This window comes from Myxocyprinus asiaticus, chromosome 25 (genome assembly GCF_019703515.2).
Source record: "Myxocyprinus asiaticus isolate MX2 ecotype Aquarium Trade chromosome 25, UBuf_Myxa_2, whole genome shotgun sequence".
Lineage (NCBI taxonomy): Eukaryota > Metazoa > Chordata > Actinopteri > Cypriniformes > Catostomidae > Myxocyprinus > Myxocyprinus asiaticus.
In genome coordinates this window covers 6,270,999-6,297,299 of record NC_059368.1, presented here as the reverse complement: position 1 = coordinate 6,297,299, position 26,301 = coordinate 6,270,999, and the positions used below count along the sequence as shown (strand labels likewise).

At 39.2% G+C, this 26,301-nt stretch overlaps 1 protein-coding gene across 2 annotated transcripts in view; it reads right to left on the bottom strand.

Annotated features, from left to right (window-relative positions):
- LOC127415642 (kelch-like protein 29) overlaps positions 1-26,301 on the bottom strand; it is a 378,370-nt gene that overhangs the window by 38,531 nt on the left and 313,538 nt on the right. For both annotated transcript variants that reach the window (XM_051654419.1, XM_051654420.1), the window contains exon 9: positions 17,948-18,146. In XM_051654419.1, the coding sequence (XP_051510379.1) occupies positions 17,948-18,146 (199 nt within the window). The remainder of the gene's footprint in view (positions 1-17,947; positions 18,147-26,301) is intronic.

Sequence of the window (26,301 nt, the reverse complement as noted above, 5' to 3'; positions counted from 1 at the left end):
ATATACTGTAATATTAAGCAAAAATCTAAATATTAAATAAGGCTTTCAATCGATTAAAAAAAAAAAAAATCAAATTAAATTGCAGTATTTAAGGATAAATTAAAGGACTAGTTCACCCAAAAATAAAAATTCTCTCATTATTTTTTCAACCTAATGTCACCTCAAACTCACATGACTTTCTTTCTTTGTGGAAGAAAAAAACAAAAACAAAAAAACAATCTGGGTTACAGAGGCACTTACTGTACAATGGAAGTGAATGGGGCCAATGTGTAAACATTAAAATACTCACTGTTTGTGAGGGACGAAACAATGTTTTATGGTAATCAACATTATGCTACAAATGGTGTCAATTGAGCTTAACTTGTATTGAACCCTCAATATTCCTTTAAGATAATTCAAAAGCATAACACTATTGTGGCAAACAAGCAAAGCATTAAAAATACATTACAATTATTATTTTTTATTTTTCTCCCCAATTTGGAATGCCCAATTCCCAATGCGCTCTAAGTCCTCATGGTGGCGTAGTGACTCGCCTCAATCTGGGTGGCGGAGGACGAATCTCAGTTGCCTCCGCGTCTGAGACCGTCAATCCGTGCATCTTATCACGTGGTTTGTTGAGCGTGTTACCATGGAGATGTAGCGCGTGTGGAGGCTTCATGCTATTCTCCGCGGCATCCAAGCACAACTCACCATGCGCCCCACCGTGAGCGAGAACCACATTTTAGTGACCACGAGGAGTTTACCCCATGTGACTCTACCCTCCCTAGCAACCGGGCCAATTTGGTTGCTTAGGAGACCTAGCTGGAGTCACTCAGCACGCCCTGGATTCGAACTCTCGACTCCAGGGGTGGTAGTCAGCGTCTTTACTCACAAAAAGACATTACAATTAAGAAATATCACATGAGCCAGAGGCTGTTGTACTTAGTATCAACATGACTGTGATTTGGCCAAAGAAACAAGGCCAAAGGCTTCAAAATGGCCAGTAATTTTGTCTATTTTTGCTCCCCAAACACCTCAAAATAGGATGAACCATGGCATGTCACCGACCAATGCACAGACTGACTGCCGAAACACTGCAAACACACACAAAGTCCTAAAGTTAAAGTAAAATCGATATACTGAATTTTAGACATGATAAACTTTTTTTATTTTTATTATTATTTCAAATTTGGTATCCAGGTTAACTAACATCCTACATGGGGAGTCTGTTTGTGCATGTGTGTCCAATGAAGAGTGTAAGTGAATTATTAGAGCTTAACTAAACTCATAACCATCTGTTTGGCTGCATGCCCTCAAGTGTCATACATCCCCGGGCAAATGAGCTTCAACACTACATGAATGCATCACCTCCACCTGGGCACTCATCTGTGATGCAGTGTTCGGTCACTGTAATTTTTGGGTATTTTTGTGTGGTAGTGTTTAGATATTAAAGCATGCTTGTTTATCCTTTGTAAAAAAAAAAAAAAAAAAGAACAATCACATTTATAAAGCGAATTGTTATGGCAAGAACCCATGAAATCAAAATTGGTGTTTTGTGGCTTTTAATCCATATTAATGCCTTATTGATGACTAAATGAACCTTTAGAAGTTATTCACTTTGAAAATGTACAGTCTTTTCCAAAAAAACCGGCAGAGAATTTTGATTATATGGCATGCTCTAACTTTCTGTTTCAGCAGGATATAAGAAAACAGTGCTTGTCAAGCCATTTAATTAAATATTTCATACATGCCACTGCATTTATCTTAAATAAATTGGGTATTAATGATCCAGCAGAAGTGATATAAAACATGCAGTCAACATGCATCATCAGGATTAAGAATATGCAGCTTTACACTCTGAAAGTCTATTGTTGTATGTGTGTAAGGGTTCAAATATACCCACTTCCTGCATCATGTCTACACCAGCTTGTCATCAAATCACCTCTCAGAAATGGGCTTTTGTTTAAGGTGCAGGAAGAAAGGCGGAAAAAGAGCAGGGAAAGAGCGAGAGAGATGCGTGAAGACATCCTTAAGCTTCCTTACCCATTGGCTCATGTTTCCGAATCAATACTTCCTCTTCGCTCCCCTGACAACAGCTGCCCGTCTGATCCGCTATAGCATCCTTCTTTTAAAACATTGTCATCTTTTTCTCTCACCCTCTCCATTTCTATCCCTCTCTCTTTCAAAATCTCAGCTTTCTTTCCAGGGCAGGTTAAAATACAACCAGAGTGGGAAAAAAGTAGAAGCAAGAGCAAAAAATACACAACGAAGGGTTTTGTCTTAACTGAGATGAGAGTAAAGCCCAGATTGGGAGAAGGTGCTGAACCATAAGACAAAGACAACTCCTGCTTAGGTGGAAAAAAATTCACTCGAATTCCTGCAGCCAGACAGGTAGACTACACAACCACTTGCAAATGGACTAGGGCTGAAAGGTCTGTTTGTCTTTTGCAATTACAATATCAAAGTATATGAAAATGTGTTTGTTTTTTTTTAAACCCGCTCCAATGTTTTTTTAAGCTGATTCTGTCCCAGCTTAATATGCTGAGACAACACTAAGTAAGCCATTTTTGGGATGATTGACTTGAAAAGTTATTAAAACACTGCTCTGTTTGGATTCTTACCAGCTTGAAACAGCAAGATTGGATCAAATAACGGTGTATGTTTGAGGCAGGACTATATGCTTGCAATAAGGTATGACAAACTATACTTTGAATATGATCACCGCTAAATGGCAGTTTTGGCACGACACAGCAGAGTTCCTGTAAGTCATGACTATATTCATAATGAAGTATCTAGCATAATATACATTATTTTAGCCCATTTTGGAACGATCTTGATTAATTTGGGATTTAATTTCAATTAAATTAATTAATTAGGAATAAATTTCAAATAAAAACAGATTTTGTGATTATTATCCCCCAACAACCTTCTTGGGAGGAGCGCATAGTGCTCCTTTTTTTTAAATTTTTTTTTTATTTTTCCCCTTTTTCTCCCAATTTGGAATTCCCAATGCGCTCTAAGTCCTCGTGGTCGCATAGTGATTCGCCTCAGTCCGGGTGGCGGAGGACGAATCCCAGTTGCCTCTGCGTCTGAGACAGTCAACCCGCGCATCTTATCACGTGGCTTGTTGAGCGCGTTGCCATGGAGACATAGCGCGTGTGGAGGCTTCACGCCATCCACCACGGCAACCACGCTCAGTTCACCATGCGCCCCACCGAGAACAAACCACATTATAGCGACCACGAGGAGGTTACCCCATGTGACTCTACCCTCCCTAGCAACCGGGCCAATTTGGTTGCTTAGGAGACCTGGCTGGAGTCACTCAGCACGCCCTGGGATTCGAACTAGCGAACTAGCGAGCTCCAGGGGTGGTAGCCAGCGTATTTTACCACTGAGCTACCCAGGCCCCCGCGCATAGTCCTTAATATGCAACAAACCTCAAGATTTTCTGCAGAAAAATGACGAATTTTGTTTGGAATCATACTCCTTTTGGAAGACTTAAAATATGATGCAAGAGACTCATTCACTACTTTTATGATAGTTTAGGGTGCTTTTTTAAACTTTAATGTGAGGCACAATCCACTGTCATTGTGTTGAAAAGATAGATCGTGATATTCTTTAAACATCATTTGTGTTCAGCAAAAGAAAGTAAGTCATAAAGGTTTGGGAAAAAATGAAGAATTTTCATTTTGGGGCAAAATATTACTTTAAAATCAAATGTTTACATTTCTTAACATTACCATGAACCTGACAGGCCCAACAATATACATAATTATTATTATTATTATTTTTTTATCCCCTTTTCTCCCAATTTGGAATGCCCAATTCCCACTACTTAGTAGCTCCTCGTGGTGGCGCAGTTACTCACCTCAATCCGGGTGGTGGAGGACAAGTCTCAGTTGCCTCCGCTTCTGAGACAGTCAATCCACGCATCTTATCACGTGGCTTGTTGTGCATGACACCGTGGAGACTCCGCATGTGGAGGTTCATGCTACTCTCCGCAATCCACGCACAACTTACTACGCGCCCCATCAAGAGCGAGAACCACTAATCGCGACCACGAGGAGGTTACCCCATGTGACTCTACCCTCCCTAGCAACCAGACCAATTTGGTTGCTTAGGAGACCTGGCTGGAGTCACTCAGCACGCCCTGGATTCGAACTTGCAACTACAGGGGTGGTAGTCATACTTGCTGAGCTGCCCAGGCCCCAATATACATAATTATTAAAACTATTACATATGCTGAATAGGAAAATTGACCGTTTTGAAAATGCATAAATTATCAGCCTAACACATGGATCAAACACTGGGTCAAATATTAGTATTAGCTATATTACTAAGTGACGGATGAGTTTTATTGGACACACAGCATTTAACATCAACAACAAAAGATATAAGAAGCATTTTCTCCTCCCTTTTAAAAGCTGATAAGCCTATTTATTGTCCTATCTTAACTAAGCATGATTTTTATGGTTAGTTGCACTTTAATATTTGTATTTAGCTTTGTATCAGAACAGACCTGCTGTGACTAATTTGTGGGTCACGACCCACCAGTTGGGAACCACTGTTAAAATGCACCTGTTTTACTCCATTTTATCTTCTTAGCTGACATAAAAACACAGAGAACAGGAAGTAAGAAAAGTGCACCAAATCAGCCAAAAGCAGGTCCCATTGCAGGATTATGTCAATCAAGCAGCCTATCCAAAGATGGGGAGGAGCACACAATTCTGACAATCTAGTTTCCATTTTCTTTCCTTCTTCCACCCCCCACTGATGTCTAAGCCGATCTCACGCTGTGATGAGCAGCTACAGGAAGCCATACACACCTCTGACAGATGAGCTTCTCCTCCATGCTCTGTGAAAACGACTTCCCACAAGACACCGTTCTGCAATCACAGTCGTCTCTTCCGCCCCACTTCCTCTTAATGAGTCCTATCCATGGCATCGGCTCAGCGCCTGCCATCGGTAAATAAAGGTTTGCCAGACAGGACATCAGGACGGCCCGGTAGCTCTCACCCCCCGCTTAGTTAAAGAACAATAATGATAACATCCAGAGGCGAGGAAATCAGTAAATAACTGTCTTGCTTTCTCTCCTCCTGAGCTCAATCTCTCTCACATCGCCTTCGCTGTGGGAGGAAACCCAAACTGCTCTAAACAGCCGTCACCGTGGCCTAGAACAAGACCCCAAATCCCCATGCCAAAGCTCAGTGTGATCTCGCAAGGGGTTGACTTGCCTCTAATTGCCCTTGTCTTGCTCTTTCCAACCATTAAAGCCTGAACATGGAAGGGGTCTTCAAGGTCCAGAGCTGAGTATCGCTTTATTCCAAAACCTAGTGAACTGCCTCTGTAGAAAGCATTTTAAGGCATCATAAGCGCTCTCCAGATACAAAGGCATTTTCAAAAGCTGGGTCACTGAATTATGTTGCCTCCTAAGGGGCCGTTCAGACCGAACATGTTCTTGAGATTAAAAAAAAAAAAAAAAACTGGATGCAGCACCATGAATATAACAGAACTGAAGGCAGGTGTCTCGAGATGTGTTTTCAAGTTCTTATTAATTAATGATGTAATGTAGCATCTAAATGATACAGCAGCTAAAAACATGGCTGTCCCATGTGATATGCTAAAAAAAAAAAAAAAAAAAAAAAAAAAACAATGGTCAAAGAGGTCAAACATGCTCTAGGCATGTTTAGATAGAAAAACAATTGAAAAACAGCAAAGGCGGACGCAAAAACGCATTTGGTGTGAACAGCCCACAAGAGACCTCACTTTTGCCAGATTCTAAGGCAGCATCTTGGATCTTTCATGGAGAAGGCAATCCCAGAATGTAAAATGACAATCAAAGTGACAAAAATAATCCAAAATGCGTACAAAGCGAGAGAAATGTTGATTGTTAATATCCTTATAATAATTCATTCAAAACTGAAACATTTGTTTAAAAAAAATGTCTACTTTGCTCAACATTCGTGTGTGTTATGTACATCTATGCTTATTAGAGTATTGCTTTGTTCCAAAACCTAGTAAACTGCTATAGGCAGCATTTTAAGGCATCAAAGGCGCACTTCAGATGACAAGGATGTTCAAAACAGTAGGCAACTTACTGTAATTACGATACCTGCTAAGGGGCCATTAAGACCAAACACATTTGTTTTTTACTTGACACAGCAACTAGAAAACATGACGCTCCTGTGCGAGATGCTGAAAAAAGCAAAAGTCAAAAACATTCGTCTAGCACACGTTAACATAGGGAAAAAAAGCAATGTACGGATGAACTAACACAGCGGTGTGAACGGGTCCTAAGATTCCTCACTTTCACAAGGCGGCATTGCATGAATCTGTCATGGAGAAGGCAATCCCAGAATGTAATATGACAGCTGCAGTGGAAAAAGTATCAATTAAAATAGTTTACAAAAATGTCAATTTCACCCAACATTTGTGTGTTATGTACATATTTTTGCACTGATGCCAGACTTACTGTATTAACCATTTGTTAGGAATAATGTGTTGGTTTGCGTCCATCATATTCCAAATTAAAGTAGAAAATAATGAAATATGAAATTACCATCCACAGATGCAAGTTAAGACTTTACTATGCAAAGCAGAAGCCCTACATCAACACTGTCCAGAAGTACTGCCGACTTCTCTGGGCTCAGTCTCATCTTAGATGGAAAGTAGAACATTGGAACTGTTTTTCTGGTCTGAAGAGTCCACATTTCAAAAAGTTTTTTTAAAAACACAGCCATCGTGTAATCCGGGCCAAAGAGGAAAAGAACCATCCAAGCTGTTATCAGCATCAGGTCCAAAAGCCAGTGTCTGTATGGGGTGTGTCAGTGCCTGTGGCATGGGTAATTTGCACATCCGTGAGAACACCATGAATACAGACATATATGTAAAAATTTTGGAGCAACATATACTGCCATCCAGCACCGTCTTTTCCAGGGACGTCCCTGCATTTTCCAGCAGGACAACTTCAAACCACATATTACCCAGATTACAAGAGCATGGATGTGAAAGCAGAGAGTGTTGGTGCTAGATTGGCCTGCCTGCAGTCCTGATCTGTCTCTAATTGAGAATATGTGGCACATTATGAAGCACGCCATACACCAACGAAGACCCCATACAATTGTGCAGCTAAAGACCTACATAATGGATGAAGTTAAAGTAGCAAATTGTGTTTTCACACGAAAACATAGTAGTGTGGACGTGACCCTAGGCGAACAAAGCCCGCATTTATACTATACTCTGTGTTTTTTTCAAATATACTTGTTTTTATAAAAATATCACCAAACCGAACCTTAGCAAATCAAAAATGTCAATGCATTTCGCCATAATTTTTTAGGTGAACTAAAATAAGCCTGTTCGCCCAGTAAGTAGCCTTAAGGTTTGAAAGTTGTGTGTGTGAATTTTCAATTAGCACTCATATGTGCTGCACTTGGCCTCGACCTGTTCTTCAAATTTGCTTCAGTAATGTCCATGGGCATTTATTGAGATACTGCGCTTTATAAAAGACAGACTAATTAAAATGGACTGGACCCAGCGCTAAGGGTGAGACTCGGAAACCAACAAAGCTTGCCCTCCAGTCATAATTCAGCTAAATCAATTAAACAAATGCAAACGTACTGCAAAACGTCGCCCTTGTGTTCTCACCTTCAGCTGCTGGTTTGAAGATAAAGGCAGTTTAGAGAAATGAGTGAGTAAAAGTGGTTTGTGGTCTGTAAAGCATGAGGTAAGTGTCAAATCAGCAAAATTCAATACCTCTTGACTCTTTCCATTACACGGTAGCAGCCGATTGAATGTTTCGCTCAACGAAGTGGTGACCTCAATAAAAAGTGTTGAAGCTTTGTGAATGGTTGCCAAAAGGAAGGATGGATTTTGCAATGGGATCTAATTAGTCCACAGTGTATTAGTGTGCACAAGTAGAGCAATCTAGAAACAGACAAAATGGTACAAGAGAACTAGAGACAGCGAGACGCTGATGCAACTCACTCAATGAGAACTCACCACATTGCAATTTGTGCTTGTAAACAAGTTTTGTATGAAACATCACTAAGCTTACTGTTGGCAGGGTAAAATACACAAGGGCTTTTTTAAACGGGGTCAGTAATGGGGCCTGCGAAAAATTTCAGAGACAGAATTCCATTCAATTCAAATGTATTAAAAAAAAAGAATAAATAAATTAACCGCTTACGCTCTGCAGAATTTTTGGGCTGCCACCTGAAACTTTTCACACTCAAATTTAAAAGCTCTCTGTTCACAAATACAGTGGACTAATTAAATAAAAATGGTCTCATTTTATAGATAACCCCCTACATTTTGATAAATAATTGCAATAATTAATAAATAACATTGTATATGTTTACAATTTTATGATAAACATAATTTATTTATTTTTTTATTATTATTATTATTTCTAAAGTTTAAAAGCATGCCATTTCAATTCTGTGTCCTCTATTTTCGAGCAAAAATTCTAATTTTATTCCACTGGTTAGCAGCAAGTAATAAACACACACACACACACACACATACATATATATACATACATATATATACATACATATATATATATATATATATATATATATATATATACATACATACATACATACATACATATATACATATATATATATATATATATACATATATATATATATATATATATATACATACATACATATATATATATATATATATATACATACATACATACATACATATATATAAATAAAATACCATAACCTTCCATCACATTATATTGATCTGAAATGTAGGTGGTGCTCTAACACATTTTAGCGCTCACCCATAGACAACAAGTCTTTTTTTGAAGGGCTAAGAGCTTCCACACTGTTTTGTTGAATATCTTGACTTCTTAGTTGTCTAGAAGCCCAATCTAGGTGTTACTGGAAAACAGAGAATCCCAGCTTTACAATGATGAAAACTTACAATAACAAATCTTCAATAGATGAGAAACTATTCTGCTGATGATTTGTTTCCCATACTTTTTCTAGTATGTTTCTCATATTTTGTTCAAAAAATGTGTTTGACACAAAATTGGCTTATTCACCCAAGCAAGCTCACAAACAAGTAAACAAGTAATTTATTTAACTCATTTTAAAGCTAACAACCCAAGGTAACATTTGATATAAAGTTTGAGGCTATTTAGGGCTTACAGATCAGTGGTCAGAGACGTTTGCATTTTATGCCTTACCGAAATTAAATTTCACTTTGTGATATTTTTGAAAATATTTCAAACTGTGGCATTATGGCAACAAAAGAAACTGTACAGTCACCTTCCTGAGAATGAGAACTTTCATTTGATATGAATTTCTACAACATAACCTCTAGGTGGGGCCAATTTGTGACACAAATTTTCCAGGCCTTATTTTGTTATTTTATGTAACTAAATACAAAAGTTCATGGGGTTCTCTAAAAAGTTCAGATTCTAAGCTTTCAAATAATTCCACATATGTTAACTTATGTGTCCAGGGACTCCAGTGTTTTAAGTGATAAAATGGCTTGCCATATAGCACCTCCCCATGGACCTGCAGAGTTTAAGAGGTTAATAAGTAAATGTACAAAATTAAAACAGAAATTGACATTATTAATTTTTCATTCTACTTTCTTAATCAATAAGTGCTTATAAAATGCTTATAATATAAAATATAATTTAATATAAAAAATAAATATGAATAAATCAAAAATAAATATAATTTAAACTGAATTTAAAATGTTTTTTTTTTTTTTTCTTGGTCTATGTAACATTACTCTAATTGTACACAAAAAAGGACAAAGTTAATATTTCCAGATTATATTTTTATCATTTGACTTCAGTACAATGACAATCTATAAGCCTATTACTACATTTTGCAAACAACTCACACAATATAAATTGGTCTTAAAATATGAAAATATTTATCTGGGTGGGGTTTTTTTTCTACATTCTATAGTAAAAGCAGACAATTTAGACAATATATACATACAGTATGTATACATTGCATCAATGTATCCACATAATATGCACTCTGCGGGTACATGCTATCACACATAATCGCCAAGAATTAGTGCGTTATCTTGAAAGCAATTTGCAATGTCATTTTTTATGTGTACAAACATCTGATAAATGTCTAAGAAAAAAAGATACTGGGCCCAAGTCAGTATCAAAGTCAGTAAAGCCCAACCTCAAGTATCTATGAAATGCGGGTCCCTACATATGGCTCGAGTCAATTAGATTTTCACTTGTTTCTTCGTCCGCCAAACTAAAATCACACGTCTGATCACTTAGAAAATTAATAGCATACCTCTCTTCAATAACACAATTTGAGGTATCATTCATATTTGTAGCACAAACAGTGTGGGACATGTTACACACTGACATTTCTTATTTTGGGTTGTAGTTGAGCAACACTAATAGCGATGCGATAACATTTAATAACACTTTAAGCAACATTTTCTCATATTAACACTCTTAAAAAGGACCAGAATATAAGCTTTCTTTTTATATTATATTTATATTCTCTTCATATTATAATATTATCATATTATGTTCAGGGCCAGAGTTAAGCAGAACAACGTCACCTTTCTGTAAATCATTCCACGTCCCTCATCATTCTTAATTACGAACGTGCTCTACCCTCGAGAACAACCACTAATCAGATACAAGTGTGGCCAAATAAGTACTAGATTAACAAATCCTTTGTTATTTGATGATAATTTAGGCTATAAGTGTGGTGGCAGCCCTCACTGCCAGCATGCACAAACATGGACTGCTAAGAGAGACTGTCGTGAGCTTAATTAGGACGGATTGCCTGTCTATATGAGTTACTGGGTATGAGCCAGGTGTGCCGTCACCATGATTTTCCCAGAGGATTTAGATGTGACAGGAGGAGAGTGCACAGGTGCCCTGGTGAGCCCCCCTGCTGCTGCCAGTCTAAAGACAGCTGGCACTTACCTGCGACTCTGAGAGTGCACGGTGCATGCTGCTCTGCGGGCGCATGCTAACAAACATGAAGTGTTAACTGCTGATAAAAAACAGCTTTAACCAGCCTAAGACAGTTTGCTGTTCTTAGCTGGTTTAAAGGAATGTTCTGGGTTCAATACAGCATTTGTGGCATAATGTTGGTAAGTGACTTTATCAAACTAAACTCATGTTATGATGTGCAATGTTCACGTCTTGTGGACGGGCCACATTCACTTCCAATGTAAGTACCTAAAGGTCAAAGTATACTTCGCAGGGTCGTAACGAGAAGGAGGGCTGGATGGGCAGCAGGTGAGAGCGGCCCGCAGCGGTCGACCAAAAGAAACCATAAAAAGGACCGTAGGCCTGAGGGGTTTTGAAAAACGACCAAGGGGGACCAACAGTTTCTTTGTACTGGGGCCCGCAAGTTCCAAGTTACGCCAGTGATACTACGGTTTACCATGTGCCACAGAAAAACCTTCTTTCCTACTGGAAAAATGTGGCCTTGATTACAAATTATATATTTAAAAAGATACTGCCCTCTTAAATAGCATCAATATAGTTATCTACTTTTCGTTTGAAACTTGTAGTGTAGCTAACTACTTTATTAAAAGAGTGCCTTGGTTTTAGTTTAACCAAAGTCCCTTTCAAGGCAAGTCAGTTCACTTGGTGGCCATCTTTGGAATGCTCTCGGGCAGGCTGGGAAGCTTTTTTCAATGTAAACATGCAGCATTGAAGTAAAGATCCCATCTACTTGAATGGGGAAAGACAGAAATCTCCAAAATGCTTGGTCAAGACTACAATCAAAGAACATTTTTAAAATCAGCTGTTAAATCTGACAACAATTGTATCATAAGTTGCACTTCTTTAGCTCAGATCAGGCTAAAAAATGTCCTCGTTACTTTCGTAACCTCCGTTCCCTGATGGAGGGAATGAGAAGTTGTGTCGATGTAGTGACACTAGGGGTCACTCTTGGGAGCCCCAAACACCTCTGCTTTTTTGAAAAAAGGCCAATGAGGGTTGGGGTCACCGCGGACACTACAACACATGGGGTTACCTATGGGGAACCACCGCATACGGAGCACCTACCTCAGTACAGGGCCTTACCAGCACACTTACTGAGCTGGCAGCGAGTTTCTCTGCAAACTCGACTGCCACAGGGCTAAGGAGGAAGTCATCCAGGGATCACAGTCTGTGAACACTACTGGGAGTCAAGAGCGCACGTCTTCCCCTCAAGGGAGGGGAAAGGCACTATGCGCAAGCGATACACCCGGCAAGCTGTCCCAGAACTTACCTGCTTGTGCCTGCCACTACACGGGACAAAACCGACTCAACCCGGAGATTGTAGAACCTTGCAAAGGTGTTGGGTGTTGCCCAGCCCCCTGCTCTGCAGATGTCTGCCAAAGAGGCGCCACTAGCCAGGGCCCAGGAGGCCGCCACACTCCTGGTAGAGTGGGCTCGTAACCCCGCAGGGGGTGGCACGTCCTGAGCTTGATATGCCATAGCGATGGCGTCAATGACCCAGTGGGCGATCCTCTGTTTGGAGACAGCGCTTCATTTCCGCTGTCCACCAAAGTAGACAAAGAGCTGCTCGGAGCTTCTAAAGCTCTGCGTGTGATCCAAATAGATGCGTAAAGCTTGCACCAGACACAGCAACGCCAAGGCTGGGTCTGCCTCCTCCTGGGGCAGCGCTTGCAGGTTCACCATCTGATCCCTAAAAGGGGTCGTGGGAACCTTGGGCACATAGCCCGGTCGGGATCACGTGAAAGTAACCCAGACCGAACTCCAGGCACGATTTGCTGACAGAGAACGCTTGCAGGTCCCCTACCCTCTTGATGGAAGTGAGCGCAGTCAGGAGGGCAGTCTTGAAAGAGAGTGCCTTAAGCTCAGCTGACTCCAAGAGCACAAAGAGAGCTCCCCGTAGACCCTGAAGGACTACAGAGTAGTCCCACGGGGAACGAGGCATGGTCTAGAGGGTTTCAACCTCCTAGCGCCTCTCAGGAACCTGATGATCAAGTCGTGCTTCCCCAAGTACTTACCATCTACTGCATCGAGATGAGCCGAAATAGCGCCTACATACACCTTCAAAGTGGAGGGGGACAGCCGCCCCTCCAACCTCTCCAGCAGGAAGGAAAGCACCGATCCGACTGTGCATCTCTGGGGGTCTTCCCTTCGGGAAGAACACCACTTAGCGAACAGACGCCACTTCAAGGCATACAGGCACCTCGTAGAGGGAGCCCTAGTCTGAGTGATTGTGTTTACCACCGCGGGCGGTAGGCCACTTAAGTCCTCCGCGTCCCATCCAAGGGCCAGATGTGGAGATTCCAGAGGTCTGGTGGTGGGTGCCAGATGGTGCCCTGTCCCTGAGAAAGAAGGTCCTTCCTCAGGGGAATTCGCCGAGGGGGGGGCTGTCGCGAGGAGCGTGAGATCCGAGAACCATGTCTGGGTGGCCCAGTAGGGTGCTACTAGGATGACTTGCTCCCCATCCTTGCTGACCTTGCGCAGGGTCTGTGCGCTACATTTCCTAACTCATTGATAACTCATTGTCTTCCGGAGCTCCGAACGAGAAGTCAAACTCACGCTGAGACGAGCCGCTGGTCTTGTGCGAGAGCCCAATCAGGGAAAGCGAGCATGCTGGGGAATGGGAGATCCGTGGGGGGATACCCGGTGGAGGTGGTCCCATTGATGTCCCCAAATCGCCCCCAGTGCTAACCGACGCAGCCTCAAACCCGTAGATAGAAGGACCGGTGCGGGGAGCCACTGGGGTGGCTTGCTTTCTTACCAAAGCAAGCCGCGACCGCAACGTTGCCATGGTCATGTTCTCGAAATGAGGACATGACTCATCCACGAACGATGTCTCCACATGGGCAGTGGCTAGACATTTAAGACAGCGATCGTGGCCGTCGGAAGCGGAGAGATAAAGACCGCAACCAGGAATAACACACAAATGGAAAGGCATCTTTAAAAAGACGTGTCTTTAAAAAGACGTTCAGTGTGTGCTGCTCTTTCAGAAAGAAAATATACTCTTTTAGAATATACTCTTTTAAATGTTCTGCTGAAGCGCCCAGGGGCGTTCTCTGCAAACCGCAGATGCAGAGGGGGAGAAGCCGCTGAAATGCGGCATAAAATCCAGCAGAGAGAGGTGAATGAATTCGGTGGATGAATTCAGCTCAATGAATAGAACCGCTCGGCTCCAAAGAGAAAATCTGAATGAGTGGTTGCATACCAGCTCCTTTTATACACGTATGTCCGGGGGACTGGCATGCAAATTCTACTCGCCAAACCTCACTGGCCTTTTTTAAAAAAGCAGAGGTGTTTGGGGCTCCCAAGAGTGACCCCTAGTGTCACTACATCGACACAACGTCGAGTGAGTGACAGATAGGGAACTTTGGTTCAGCTAATGCGCACACACATTCTTGATTTGACTGACAGGCGATGTCTGTTATTAAAAGGTGATTGGCTCTTTTACCTGTAAGGAGGGACTTTATTTTCAACATCCGTTGGGCATTCCAATTTCTCCCATTCATTTTAATAGCAGTGCTGTCTCGGGCTAAATAGTTTCTAGTTTTACTACTTGAAATGATGAGTTGCTTGTAGCTTGGCAAACTACAGTTTCAAAGTAGCTTCCCAAACACTGACATACACACTCTCCTCTCCAAACTGATTAAATAATGCATTGACTGAGTGCGTGCTCGGTGGGTAATGTGTCATGGATGACATCACATAATTTCCTCTCTGTCTTTTCATCCATGAGAGACTTATCAGTCAAGCTCAGGTGGGGAATGAGTGTGTCCACTCACAAACAAGCACACACAATCACTCAAAAGAAGCAAATTACGCTTCGTGTTCCAAACGTCTTTAACTTCTACCCTAGTTTTCTCTCTCTGTCTCTCTCTGAATGAATAAACAAGTTCAGTTTTCTTCATAAACGAGTCCTACAGGTGACAGGCCCTCATGCAGTGTTTCATAACCCCGTTCAGATGGCCTTCCAGATGGTAAAGCCAGTGAAGTGTTCACTTAAGAGTTCTGTAAACAGCCAAACAATCAAATACTTCATAAAAATGCTGAGGACACAACTCCAACCTTCGTAAGCAAATAAGAGTCACAGATGTTAAAAAACACACACACACACACACAAAAAAACACAGAGGACACATGTCCACAAGCCTTAAAAAAAACTACTGCAGTGGCACCATGATGCAGTGATCAGATCAGATACTGAATAGCTAGCTTATATTAGGGTAGGGCGGTATGTTTATACCATTCAATCAATAGAGTATTTTGCTATGCTGTTTATGCAAAATCTGTAACTGTTATGTATTTATAATGCTTTACATTGCAAGGTTATCAATGCTTTATTCTATTTTCACATGAGAGCAAGAAACATGGAGTCAAGTGAAAATACACAGCAGGATGTGTCCCAAACTTGTTATTATTATGAGCTGTTATTAGGCAAAACATGATGTAGTTTAATTGTTTATGGTTGCTAAGCAACAATGCATTTATATAGAATGTGTCCATCGAATTTGTAAAAAAAAAAGTTTGTCTGCATGTCTGTTGATATTTCTTCAACTTTGTGCACTTTCATGTCCCAAGGGTTGATTTTTATAAAAACAAACAGATTTCGACTTTATTTTCTTTTTTTTTTTTAAAAGAAGGTTTCATTAAAATTGGTTGGGAAACTTTGTTTTAGCCTTGTCCCAGATCCAGTGATAAAATGACTTTACTTTCCAGTGATGCACATACATACTGTACACCTTTAGACATCGTTGGTAGATACAAACTGGTAACAGTGTGAAAAGTGTCTTTCTAGAAATCCACAGTGGTAAAAGTGCCACCCATATATACAAACCATGGTACTTAATGATTATCATATTTATATTGCTTAACATGTTGTTTACATGCAACTTCAATGTACTTCAAGGAAAACCGCAGTGCTATCATGGTACATGTCCAAAATCATGGTATAAACATGGTACACTTTGGTACTTTTTTGTAAGTGGATAAAGGTGTATTTGTGTTAAAAAACTTTATGCTTTTAAGTTAAAAAAACAAAAGTATGTTCCTGTGTGGGTTTATATCTCATCTAATCAAATTTGCAAGCAGCAATTTAGTTAAAACTGCTGTGAGAAAACTCTTGTTTGTTTACTGGCTATCGTACCATAGAAACAAAACTCACTCAAGATTGTAATATGACGTTTGTTTACCAGTTACTTTAAATCTTCCAGGCAGAAAATAAGTTCTGCAGAGTGACACAACATTCATGCACAGCTCGTAATACCGTTCAGACAATAATTAAACCTTGCTTTATTGAAAAGACCCTCCAAGCTCTGGCTGCATAGTAGGAAAAATCTCAAAGCCCGGGAGAAATTTGTTTCTCTGCCGAGGCTACTTATTTCCATAAATATCTTGTTTCATTGTAAAAAAAAAAAATCGCTGAAAGCATGGAAACCATGCCTCGTATTTACAAAGCATTTAGAGATGTTTATTACAGGGAAATGTTGCCATTTCTGGAGTCAATGGGAATCAAGCAGGCAGCGTGGTGTTTTGGTGCGGCAACTTTCCGTTCTGCTTGAATAAATATCTCTCCACTCGCTCAAACTCAATATGAGCTTTCCCTTAAAACTTTTATTAGAGTTAATTTTAAAGGAATAGTCCCCATGCCCCCCTGCAAAAACAAAAACAAAAATTAAATTAAAAAAAATCATTTTGAATGTTGTAAAATGTTCCTGATTGTGGTTTTTTCCCCACAATTATGGGTACTGAGACTTTCAAGCTTCAAAAAGGACATAAAAGCACCATAAAAGAATCGTAAATGTGATCCAAATGACTTGTGTTCTATAATCCAAGTTTTTGTGTGAGGAACAGACCGAAATGTAAATCTTTATCCACTGACAATCTTTCCCTACAGTGGGCTGTTACAGTACTTTGAAATCATTGAATCAGCGATTTAAACTATAGAACCAGATCAGTCATTCATGAACAAATAATTCAGACTGGTTTTGTGAACTGGATCAATGATCCATTGAAAAGATTCATTTGCAAAGTGGACATCGCTACTTCTCTCATGAACTTGCATAATTGTGCCAAGGAGAGATAGAGTGAAAGATTTTCAGTAAATTATTTCCTAAATTTCAATCTGTTCCTCACCGAAAGCTATCAACTGGCTTCAGATGACTTGGAATACAGTGCATGGATCACGTTTATAATCATTTAATGGTCTTTTTGTGTCCATTTTGCAGATTGAAAGCCTCAGCCCCGCTTCATTGTTAATGTATGGATAAAAATGACCAGTAAAACCTTCAAAATGTTCCAAAAGAGCATATGGGTTTGGAACAACATGAGGGTGAGGAAATGATGACAGATATCCATTTAAGGCCAATAAATATGATATGGTAATTGTGAGGTGTGTGTTTCATGTGTGTGTGTGATATAGTTTTTGAGAGAAGGGTCTTAGTCTACTGGGGGGCGCTTCATTTCTGATACCGCAGTGAGCAGAGATCAATAAAGCTCAGGGGCAAGAGAAAGAGAAGGCGCCACAGTATATCAAGATTAAATAAATGTACAGCTCACGCCTAGCAGAGGGAATCATGGGGGCTGGAACGGCGTGGGGAGAGTGAGAGTGATTCAAACTGCTGCATGTGTACAGCCTTATTGAACCATAAATTAGTTTGGTTGCATTTTTACAGCAACCTGAGATTGACTTTAGATATAGTCAGAGCAGCCACAGAGACACTGAGATCTACGGCAAACAGAATAACCAAACTGACTCTGAACTTGCATTTATTGATTCAAAAAAGCCTTGTCCCAAAATATGGCTCAGGTCCCTACTTCAATGTAAGTCAACAGACTATTTGACTTAAAAGCTGGGAGGTCAAACTTGATTAGACGATTAATTGTGTGCAATCACCAACGGACAAAAACACTGTTTGGAAAGAAGCAGCAAGCACATGTTTTTACAATTAGTGAAAGACTAATGAGAACTCAAACTGAAATGGCTAAAATCCTGAGTTGTACCTGCAGAGAGTCTCGGCCTCGTCCTGGGTGTTTGCATCTCCTGCCGTGCGTGAGGCAGCATGTGGTATCGTTTGGCCTCGTTCACTAGGTCTCGACAAGCCTCAGACGATTTAATCAGCTCCTCATTGTCCACCACATTCAGCAGGTAACTGGGGTGGATGAATGGAAGTCTAACCACAGCCAGCAACTCTGATATGTGCTGAGAGAGAGAGAGAGAGAGAGAGAGAGAGAGAGAGAGAGAGAGAGAGAGAGAGAGATAGATGGGAAAACAAGAAAAAGAAGGAGAGAGAGAGAATTTAAATATTTAGTAGGAGCAATTGTAGCGCTCAAAATTACTTGAATCACAGACAAGAGTGATGACACATTTTCAGCATATTCTCAGTGAACTTTTTTCTTTGCCTGAGAAAAAGTTTTTTGTAAGAAATGTTCAACAGAAAACTGATTTTAAGGTAGAAAAGTAATTTTGGGGATGTCCAGTGTTTTTTGTTTTTTTCTTCTGCTGTCTAAAGTTTTGACGCCTTTGGATTTAAACCAATACATACAATATATTACCTCTAGATTGTTTATTACAAGTTAACATGAATGACAAATGCTAACACAAGGAACAATTATTTCATTAAAGGGATAGCTCACCCGAAAATAAAAATGATCTCATTATTACATTTATCTCTTCTAAAGTGATACGATCTCTTTTGGTGTGAAAAAAGATCAATAATTAAGAACTTTTTAACTGTTACAGACGTAGTCTCACATTCTTCGCTCGGTTGAGACATCCAGGACGAGAACACAAATGCACCATTGTGAGTAAAGAAACATATCAAATCAGATCTAAACCAAAACCAACCAAGCTACTGTCAGCGCTCCTCCTTCTCGCTTGTAAACAGCGCTGCTCTTCTGGCTGTGATGCATGTGTGTCAGTTCTCAATAATGTCTTCTGTCATATTTTTTTATTGCCACCGTTTTATTAAAGCAGGCCACTCGAATTCTCACATTTTGATTTCCTTGATAACTCACAGACAACTACAGATCTACGTTCTTTGTTTTGGTACAAGAAACATATACAATATATATGCTGACATCAATTTACCAATACAAAACGTACATAGAGAAAAACAGTGGAATAACAGTATAAAGTTTTAAGTTACATTGCTGGAGATTTTAATTGATTTTAATTAAAGATACCATTGTTGTTGGCACATATTTTATATATGTTTCTTATACCAAAAGATGGTGTTCATATTACTCCAAAAAATTCAAGCAACCAAGGGAACTTAAATTAACTCATTTGATTCAACTAAAATAAAAAAGTGTCTTGTCAGCTTTAGTTAATCTATTTGCATTGGGCAACATGAACATTTTTTGTTTGGTTACCTAAAACTGGGCAAGAGATTACTAGTTTCCAGCATGCCTTGCATGGGACACGACAGGGTGATTAAATGTTAAAGGTGTCATGACATGAGGAAAAAACTTTCCCTTGATTTTTTGACATATAAGAGGTCATTGTACTATAAAACAAACTGTTTCAGAATGGAAAATGTCCTTCTTAATAGAAAAAAGAGCCTTTATTTAAACCAGGCTGTTGAAATGGCTTTTTTGGAATTTGTGAAACTTGTGACGTCACAAGGACCAAATACATCTGCATAACGTATGCATTATGGCCGACCACTGGTGCTCACAGTCAGTCACAGGTGAAGAGGAGAGAGATGGGCCTGTTATGGGAGATTCATCTACAGCAAAGGGAACTTACACAGGACACCTTCATATGCCTATCTGGATTTAAATGTTTTTCTACACTAGATGAAGGGCTTTGACCATTATCATGTATCTTGCGCCTCTTTTAATAGACGCGATGTCAAGTTATAACTCTAAAAAGGAGACCTCCTTTCTATTTCATTAAGCTGTGCTGTGTCTTGCGGTTTTGAAGGCATCCTAGACCATTTTTGCACCCATCTGTGCTATATTTAATTGTTGGTCTTTTGTAAACATGCACTATATGGACGTCTTTGATCGTTTTGATGTGTTTCTGGCGACGTGTGCCGCGTTTGAAGAGCGGTACAAGCGCAACTTTTAAAAACGCGTCTCATTCTGCTGCTGCCACTGTCTGGGAGAAACGCATGCAGTTCTGTGTGTAAAAAAAAATGGAAGATGTGAGATGTCACTCCTGTGAAGACCAGCGTCTCTGCTTTGGTTGAAGCACCCATCATCATCTTGGATTGTATGACGTTTGCGTATTTAGAACATTTCAGTGTGGATTATATGTTTTCGGCTCATACCGGCAAGGATTGCTTGTGAACCAGTCACAATGTGAATTAAGCTTCCACTTATTACTTGCATAATAATTGGACCTCAGGGAAGATAATAAAATGAAAAAAATAAACTAAAAAAATAAGAGTATGTCATGACCCCTTAAAAATGAAGTGTTACATAATCATTGTGCAAGATGGGCGGGGGGGGGGTATTTGTTAGAGTTTAACGTTTTGATATGTTGAGATTTAGAAAAATGTATGTCATGTTGTAGTTCTGGGGGATACCATCATGGTGAAGAGAGGAGCTTGATATGCTTATTCTACATATAATTTTATCTATTGAGCAATTGCTGTGCTAACCAAAGCATAGTGACCAAGCTACACTCAGTAGTGCTTCCCACCAGCATGTGTTTAGCATGCTTACATTTACAGTCACTAGCACTAATGTCATTAAAAGAGTTTCATTTATTTCGACATGTCAAATTTTGTTAGGTTTACTTGATTCAGTTGGGTTTTAGGTAGTATTTCAATCGAAATTACATGGTCATTTTTATAACATGACTGAATCATGTTCAGTCAAATAGTTATTTTTGTATTGTGAATGTGAGTTTGCACCCACTTTGAGGAGGATTTCAGCTTTAAAAATCTCTTGCCGTGTCCCAATAGTACAGTTTCATATTTAAATCTATTATTCTTTGCTTTTTTTGCCATAACCATGATTACATTCATGTTAACTGGCATTAAATTACTGCGATAACTATTGGCTATAACAAATATATATAATATACTGTAACTATTAATTACAAATTTAAAAACATTGAGGGATAATTCAAAATGCTGTCTGAAATTTGACAGTAAAAAAATAAAAAAACACCTAGTACTTCAATTTTTATTGTAAACATTAGTTGTGGCTTAGTTTTTTATCTCTCTCTCTCTCTCTCTCTCTCTCTCTGCATGCACCTGAGTGCATTTTGTTTAGTGTGCTAAATTTTAAAAGTTCCCCAACCCAAAACAATAAATAGTATTTAAATGTTTCACCAGACTCCCTTTTTCTTCAGCAGTCCTTGACTTTAGTAAGTATTACTTGTAGCTTGTATACTGTATATACTTTATATGTATGTATACGTATATTATACACACACACACACACACACACACACACACATACTATATATATATATATATATATATATATATATATATATATATATATATATATATATATATAGTTATAAGATGCTAAAAGTTACAGTATATATAAAGATATAACAAAGATATGTATATATAAACAAAACTTGTAGCCTACGTTTTGCAAAGTCGTCGTTGTAGTCCTTAATATAGACTATGTCTTGAAAATGACAAAGGTCTTTTTTTTTACTTTTCTACTTTTTTTTATATATATATATATTCAAAAGGTTTATATATCGGCTATGTCAATACATTTCTATTCTGATCTGGGAAAGAAGAACATAACAAATAAAAATAGACCGTGACAGAAATGTTACAAGTCAGTACATTAAAGTGACGGATAATTATTATTTGTTGCGCAACCTCTGCTTACAATAGTAGCCTAAAACAATGTCTAAATAGTAATTTGGCTATTGGTTAACATTCCACATGACCAAAATGACATCAGACGAAGAGGAAAGTCGTTTCAGAGGCGAAGCAAGTTATTATGTTTTAATGAAATATTATGAAGAAATACTTCTTCTTTGGAATAACATACACTGATGAATCATGCAGAATAAGACCAGTAAAATGAAAGTAAACAGGGTCAATTTTGATGTCATGTTGACTTTAAAGTTTGGATTTAAAGTTATATTGCAAAACCCAACATAAAGAAACTCTTGTTGAAAATCTTCTGACGTCCTTTAAACATCTCCCCTAAAGAACGAGAGATTGTTTAGCAAGCATATTCTCCAGACAATATAAGGCAAGAGGCCAGACACAAGCAATGGCCCAAAACAGATTTCGGACATTTCTGCCAGCTCTCAGCATGGCCTCAATACTTTGCCTTATACTTGGTTAAACCATCCCGAATGTGTCCCAGATAAACTTTTTGCTGTACTTCACCACATTCCTCTCTGTGGAATGTTAAAGGAACAGTTCACCCCAAAATGAACAGCCAGTCATTATTTATTCACCCTCATGACGTTCCAAACCCACATGACTTTCTCCTGTGGAAAACAAAAGGAGAAAATCTTCACACAGATTGTATTACATGTTATGACAATTTATAGTTACCACTGGCTGTCAAGCTCCAAAAAAAACCACAAAAAAAAAACCATAAAAGTAGTCCATATGACTCATGCTGTATATTCCAAGCTTTCTATAGTCATACAACAGCTTTTTGTGAGGAACAAACTAAAATTTAAGTCATCATTCACTCTCAAATCAAATTATATTATTCATGCAACTCAGTATACAGCTCTCAAATCAAATATGGTGCCTTCAGTATAGCGTAGGTTGGATGTAAATAACATCAAATGTCATTGGGTTTTACATGTCTCATGACCAAACATCATGACATTACAACTGAGCTGTACAGTAGGTGCCAAATTTGATTTGAGAGCTGCACACTGAGTTGCATTAATAAACTGATTTGTGGGTAAATAATGACTTTCAGTCTGTTCCTCACACAAGCTCACAAAACATGAATGACTTTAGAAGACTTGGAATATTAATTATAGAGACACATAGAGACAACTTTCATGGTTATTTTGTGACTTTCTTAAAGCGTGACAGACTGGTCACTATGTACTTCCATTATATGGCATACAGGGTGTCGGAAATTATTCTAAATTTATTCTTTTGTGTTCCACTAAAAAAATAACAGCATCTGGGTTTGGAATGAAATTAGGGTAAATAATGACAGACATAATGACAGAATTTAAATGTTGGGGTAAACTATTCCTTTAAAAACCCTGTCTTTACATGTTATACAGGTGCATCTCAATAAATTAGAATGTCGTGGAAAAGTTCATTTATTTCAGTAATTCAACTCAAATTGTGAAACTCGTGTATTAAATAAATTCAATGCACACAGACTGAAGTAATTTAAGTCTTTGGTTCTTTTAATTGTGATGATTTTGGCTCACATTTAACAAAAACCCACCAATTCACTATCTCAAAAAATTTGAATATGGTGACATGCCAACCAGCTAATCAACTCAAAACACCTGCAAAGGTTTCCTGAGCCTTCAAAATGGTCTCTCAGTTTGGTTCACTAGGCTACACAATCATGGGGAAGACTGCTGATCTGACAGTTGTCCAGAAGACAATCATTGACACCCTTCACAAGGAGGGTAAGCCACAAACATTCATTGCCAAAGAAGCTGGCTGTTCACAGAGTGCTGTATCCAAGCATGTTAACAGAAAGTTGAGTGGAAGGAAAAAGTGTGGAACCAACCGAGAGAACCGCAGCCTTATGATTGTCAAGCAAAATCGATTCAAGAATTTGGGTGAACTTCACAAGGAATGGACTGAGGCTGGGGTCAAGGCATCAAGAGCCACCACACACAGACATGTCAAGGAATTTGGCTGCAGTTGTCGTATTCCTCTTGTTAAGCCACTCCTGAACCACAGACAACGTCAGAGGCGTCTTACCTGGGCTAAGGAGAAGAAGAACTGGACTGTTGCCCAGTGTTCCAAAGTCCTCTTTTCAGATGAGAGCAAGTTTTGTATTTCATTTGGAAACCAAGGTCCTAGTGTCTGGAGGAAGGGTGGAGAAGCTCATAGCCCAAGCTGCTTGAAGTCCAGTGTTAAGTTTCCACAGTCTGTGATGATTTGGGGTGCAATGTCATCCATTGTGTTTTTTGAAAACCAAAGTCACTGCACCCGTTTACCAAGTAATTTTGGAGCACTTCATGCTTCCTTCTGCTGACCAGCTTTTTGAAGATGCTGATTTCATTTTCCAGCAGGATTTGGCACCTGCCCACACTGCCAAAAGCACCAAAAGTTGGTTAAATGACCATGGTGTTGGTGTGCTTGACTGGCCAGCAAACTCACCAGACCTGAACCCCATAGAGAATCTATGGGGTATTGTCAAGAGGAAAATGAGAAACAAGAGACCAAAAAATACAGATGAGCTGAAGGCCACTGTCAAAGAAACCTGGGCTTCCATACCACCTCAGCAGTGCCACAAACTGATCACCTCCATGCCACGCCGAATTGAGGCAGTAATTAAAGCAAAAGGAGCCCCTACCAAGTATTGAGTACATATACAGTAAATGAACATACTTTCCTGAAGGCCAACAATTCACTAAAAATGTTTTTTTTATTGGGCTTATGATATATTATAATTTTTTGAGATAGTGAATTGGTGGGTTTTTGTTAAATGTAAGGCAAAATCATCACAATTAAAAGAACCAAAGACTTAAACTACTTCAGTCTGTGTGCACTGAATTTATTTAATACACGAGTTTCACAATTTGAGTTGAATTACTGAAATAAATGAACTTTTCCACGACATTCTAATTTATTGAGATGCACCTGTATGTGCACCTTTTGCATAAAAGCATCAACATAATAATAATATTTAAGGATGCGCTGATACAGAATGTGTGTCGATACCGATATCCATTTACTTAAAACAACATCTGCCGATATCGATTGTTTGGTGGTTCTGCTTTTTTATGCTACTTTGTTTCAATTTACTAAAAAGTACTAGAAGTCGACCGATAGTGCATTTTGCCAATACGGATAACTAAGGTAGTGGAAATCGGCCGAAAGTTTTTAAAATCTATTTATAGAATTAAAAAAAATAATCCTCCAGCACTGGCCACTGAGGAACATGGAGGAATACAAAAAAAGAAAAATCTGTCACCATAGATTTATCCAGATAACGATAGTTCCAAAAAACAACTATTGGCACCAATTAATCGGTAAAACAGATATATCGGTCTACCTCTAGTAAGTACACAACTGCAAAAGAAATTTAGAAAAAACTCTAAAACGCAAAGCACATTATTAACCCACATTTACATTCTTAACGCACATTTAACGGTTGTTCCACCTCGTAAAATTCTAGCAGGAAAAAGTTTAAAAATTGAAACTCCTGTTATTATCACCCAATTTAAAGGTGCTGTAAGCGATTTTGCGTTCTGAAGCTTTCACATGACTGAGCCTTTGAATTAGCCATGCCCCCATATTCCAAAACCCCACCCTCCAAAGATAATTTTAAGACCAAATCCGAGCAAAAGAGCAGCATTGTTTTTTCCTGTGGCTGTCAAATTCAACAGTGGCAAAATAGCACCCTCATCTGACTCAATAATCTGTTTCAAATACAACACTATGAAAACGAGCAAAATGACTGACAAGTGAAAAGCGTCAATGTCAGCGGACAAATTTTTGCTTGCTGTTTACAAAGTCTACAGCTGTCACAGAGTCCGGTGAGACATCTCAAGACACTTATTTCATTAATATCTTTAAGGGAGTAGGAACATTTTTGCACAATTTTCCATGAAAAAAAAAAAAACATTAATGTAATTCCACACAAGAAACATTTCCTTTGTACAAACAACATGCATTTATTTGCAACCCTTTTGATTGACATCATCGGCTGATGTCCGATAGCATAGATAATTGTTTTTTATCGGCCGATACTGATGATACCGATACATCCATACGTCACTAATAATATCAACTGTTATTCAAATCACATATCAGTGAAAATTTCCATCTTCTAACTATGAGATCAGGAATTATTGACAGCAGCACTGATCCCAGTGAGAATGTAATCTAAAATAATGTCACAGCAGACGGACGCTCCCCCGATGCCCCCTTCTGTTGCCGCACGCCTGCCAGAGCAGGGCTTTAGCCAACCCCGCCAAACCGCTTTGGACTGGTTAGAGAAAATAATCACGAGCTCCCGGCATGACCCGGCCGCAGGGACCAGACAAGGGGAAGGATTTCAGCTCTCGCTCATAAATCTGAACAACTAAATTCGCTGCTGGTGCTTGTAGGCTCCTGTCTTGCACCAGGCGATTAAACGATAGTGATAAAATATGCAATCCTCGAGCAGGAGAGAAAGCATGCTGCAAGAGCACAGATTTCACCCCAAAGGATGATAGACGCAACAGAGGCAAGAAACCACGAACTTAGATGAAA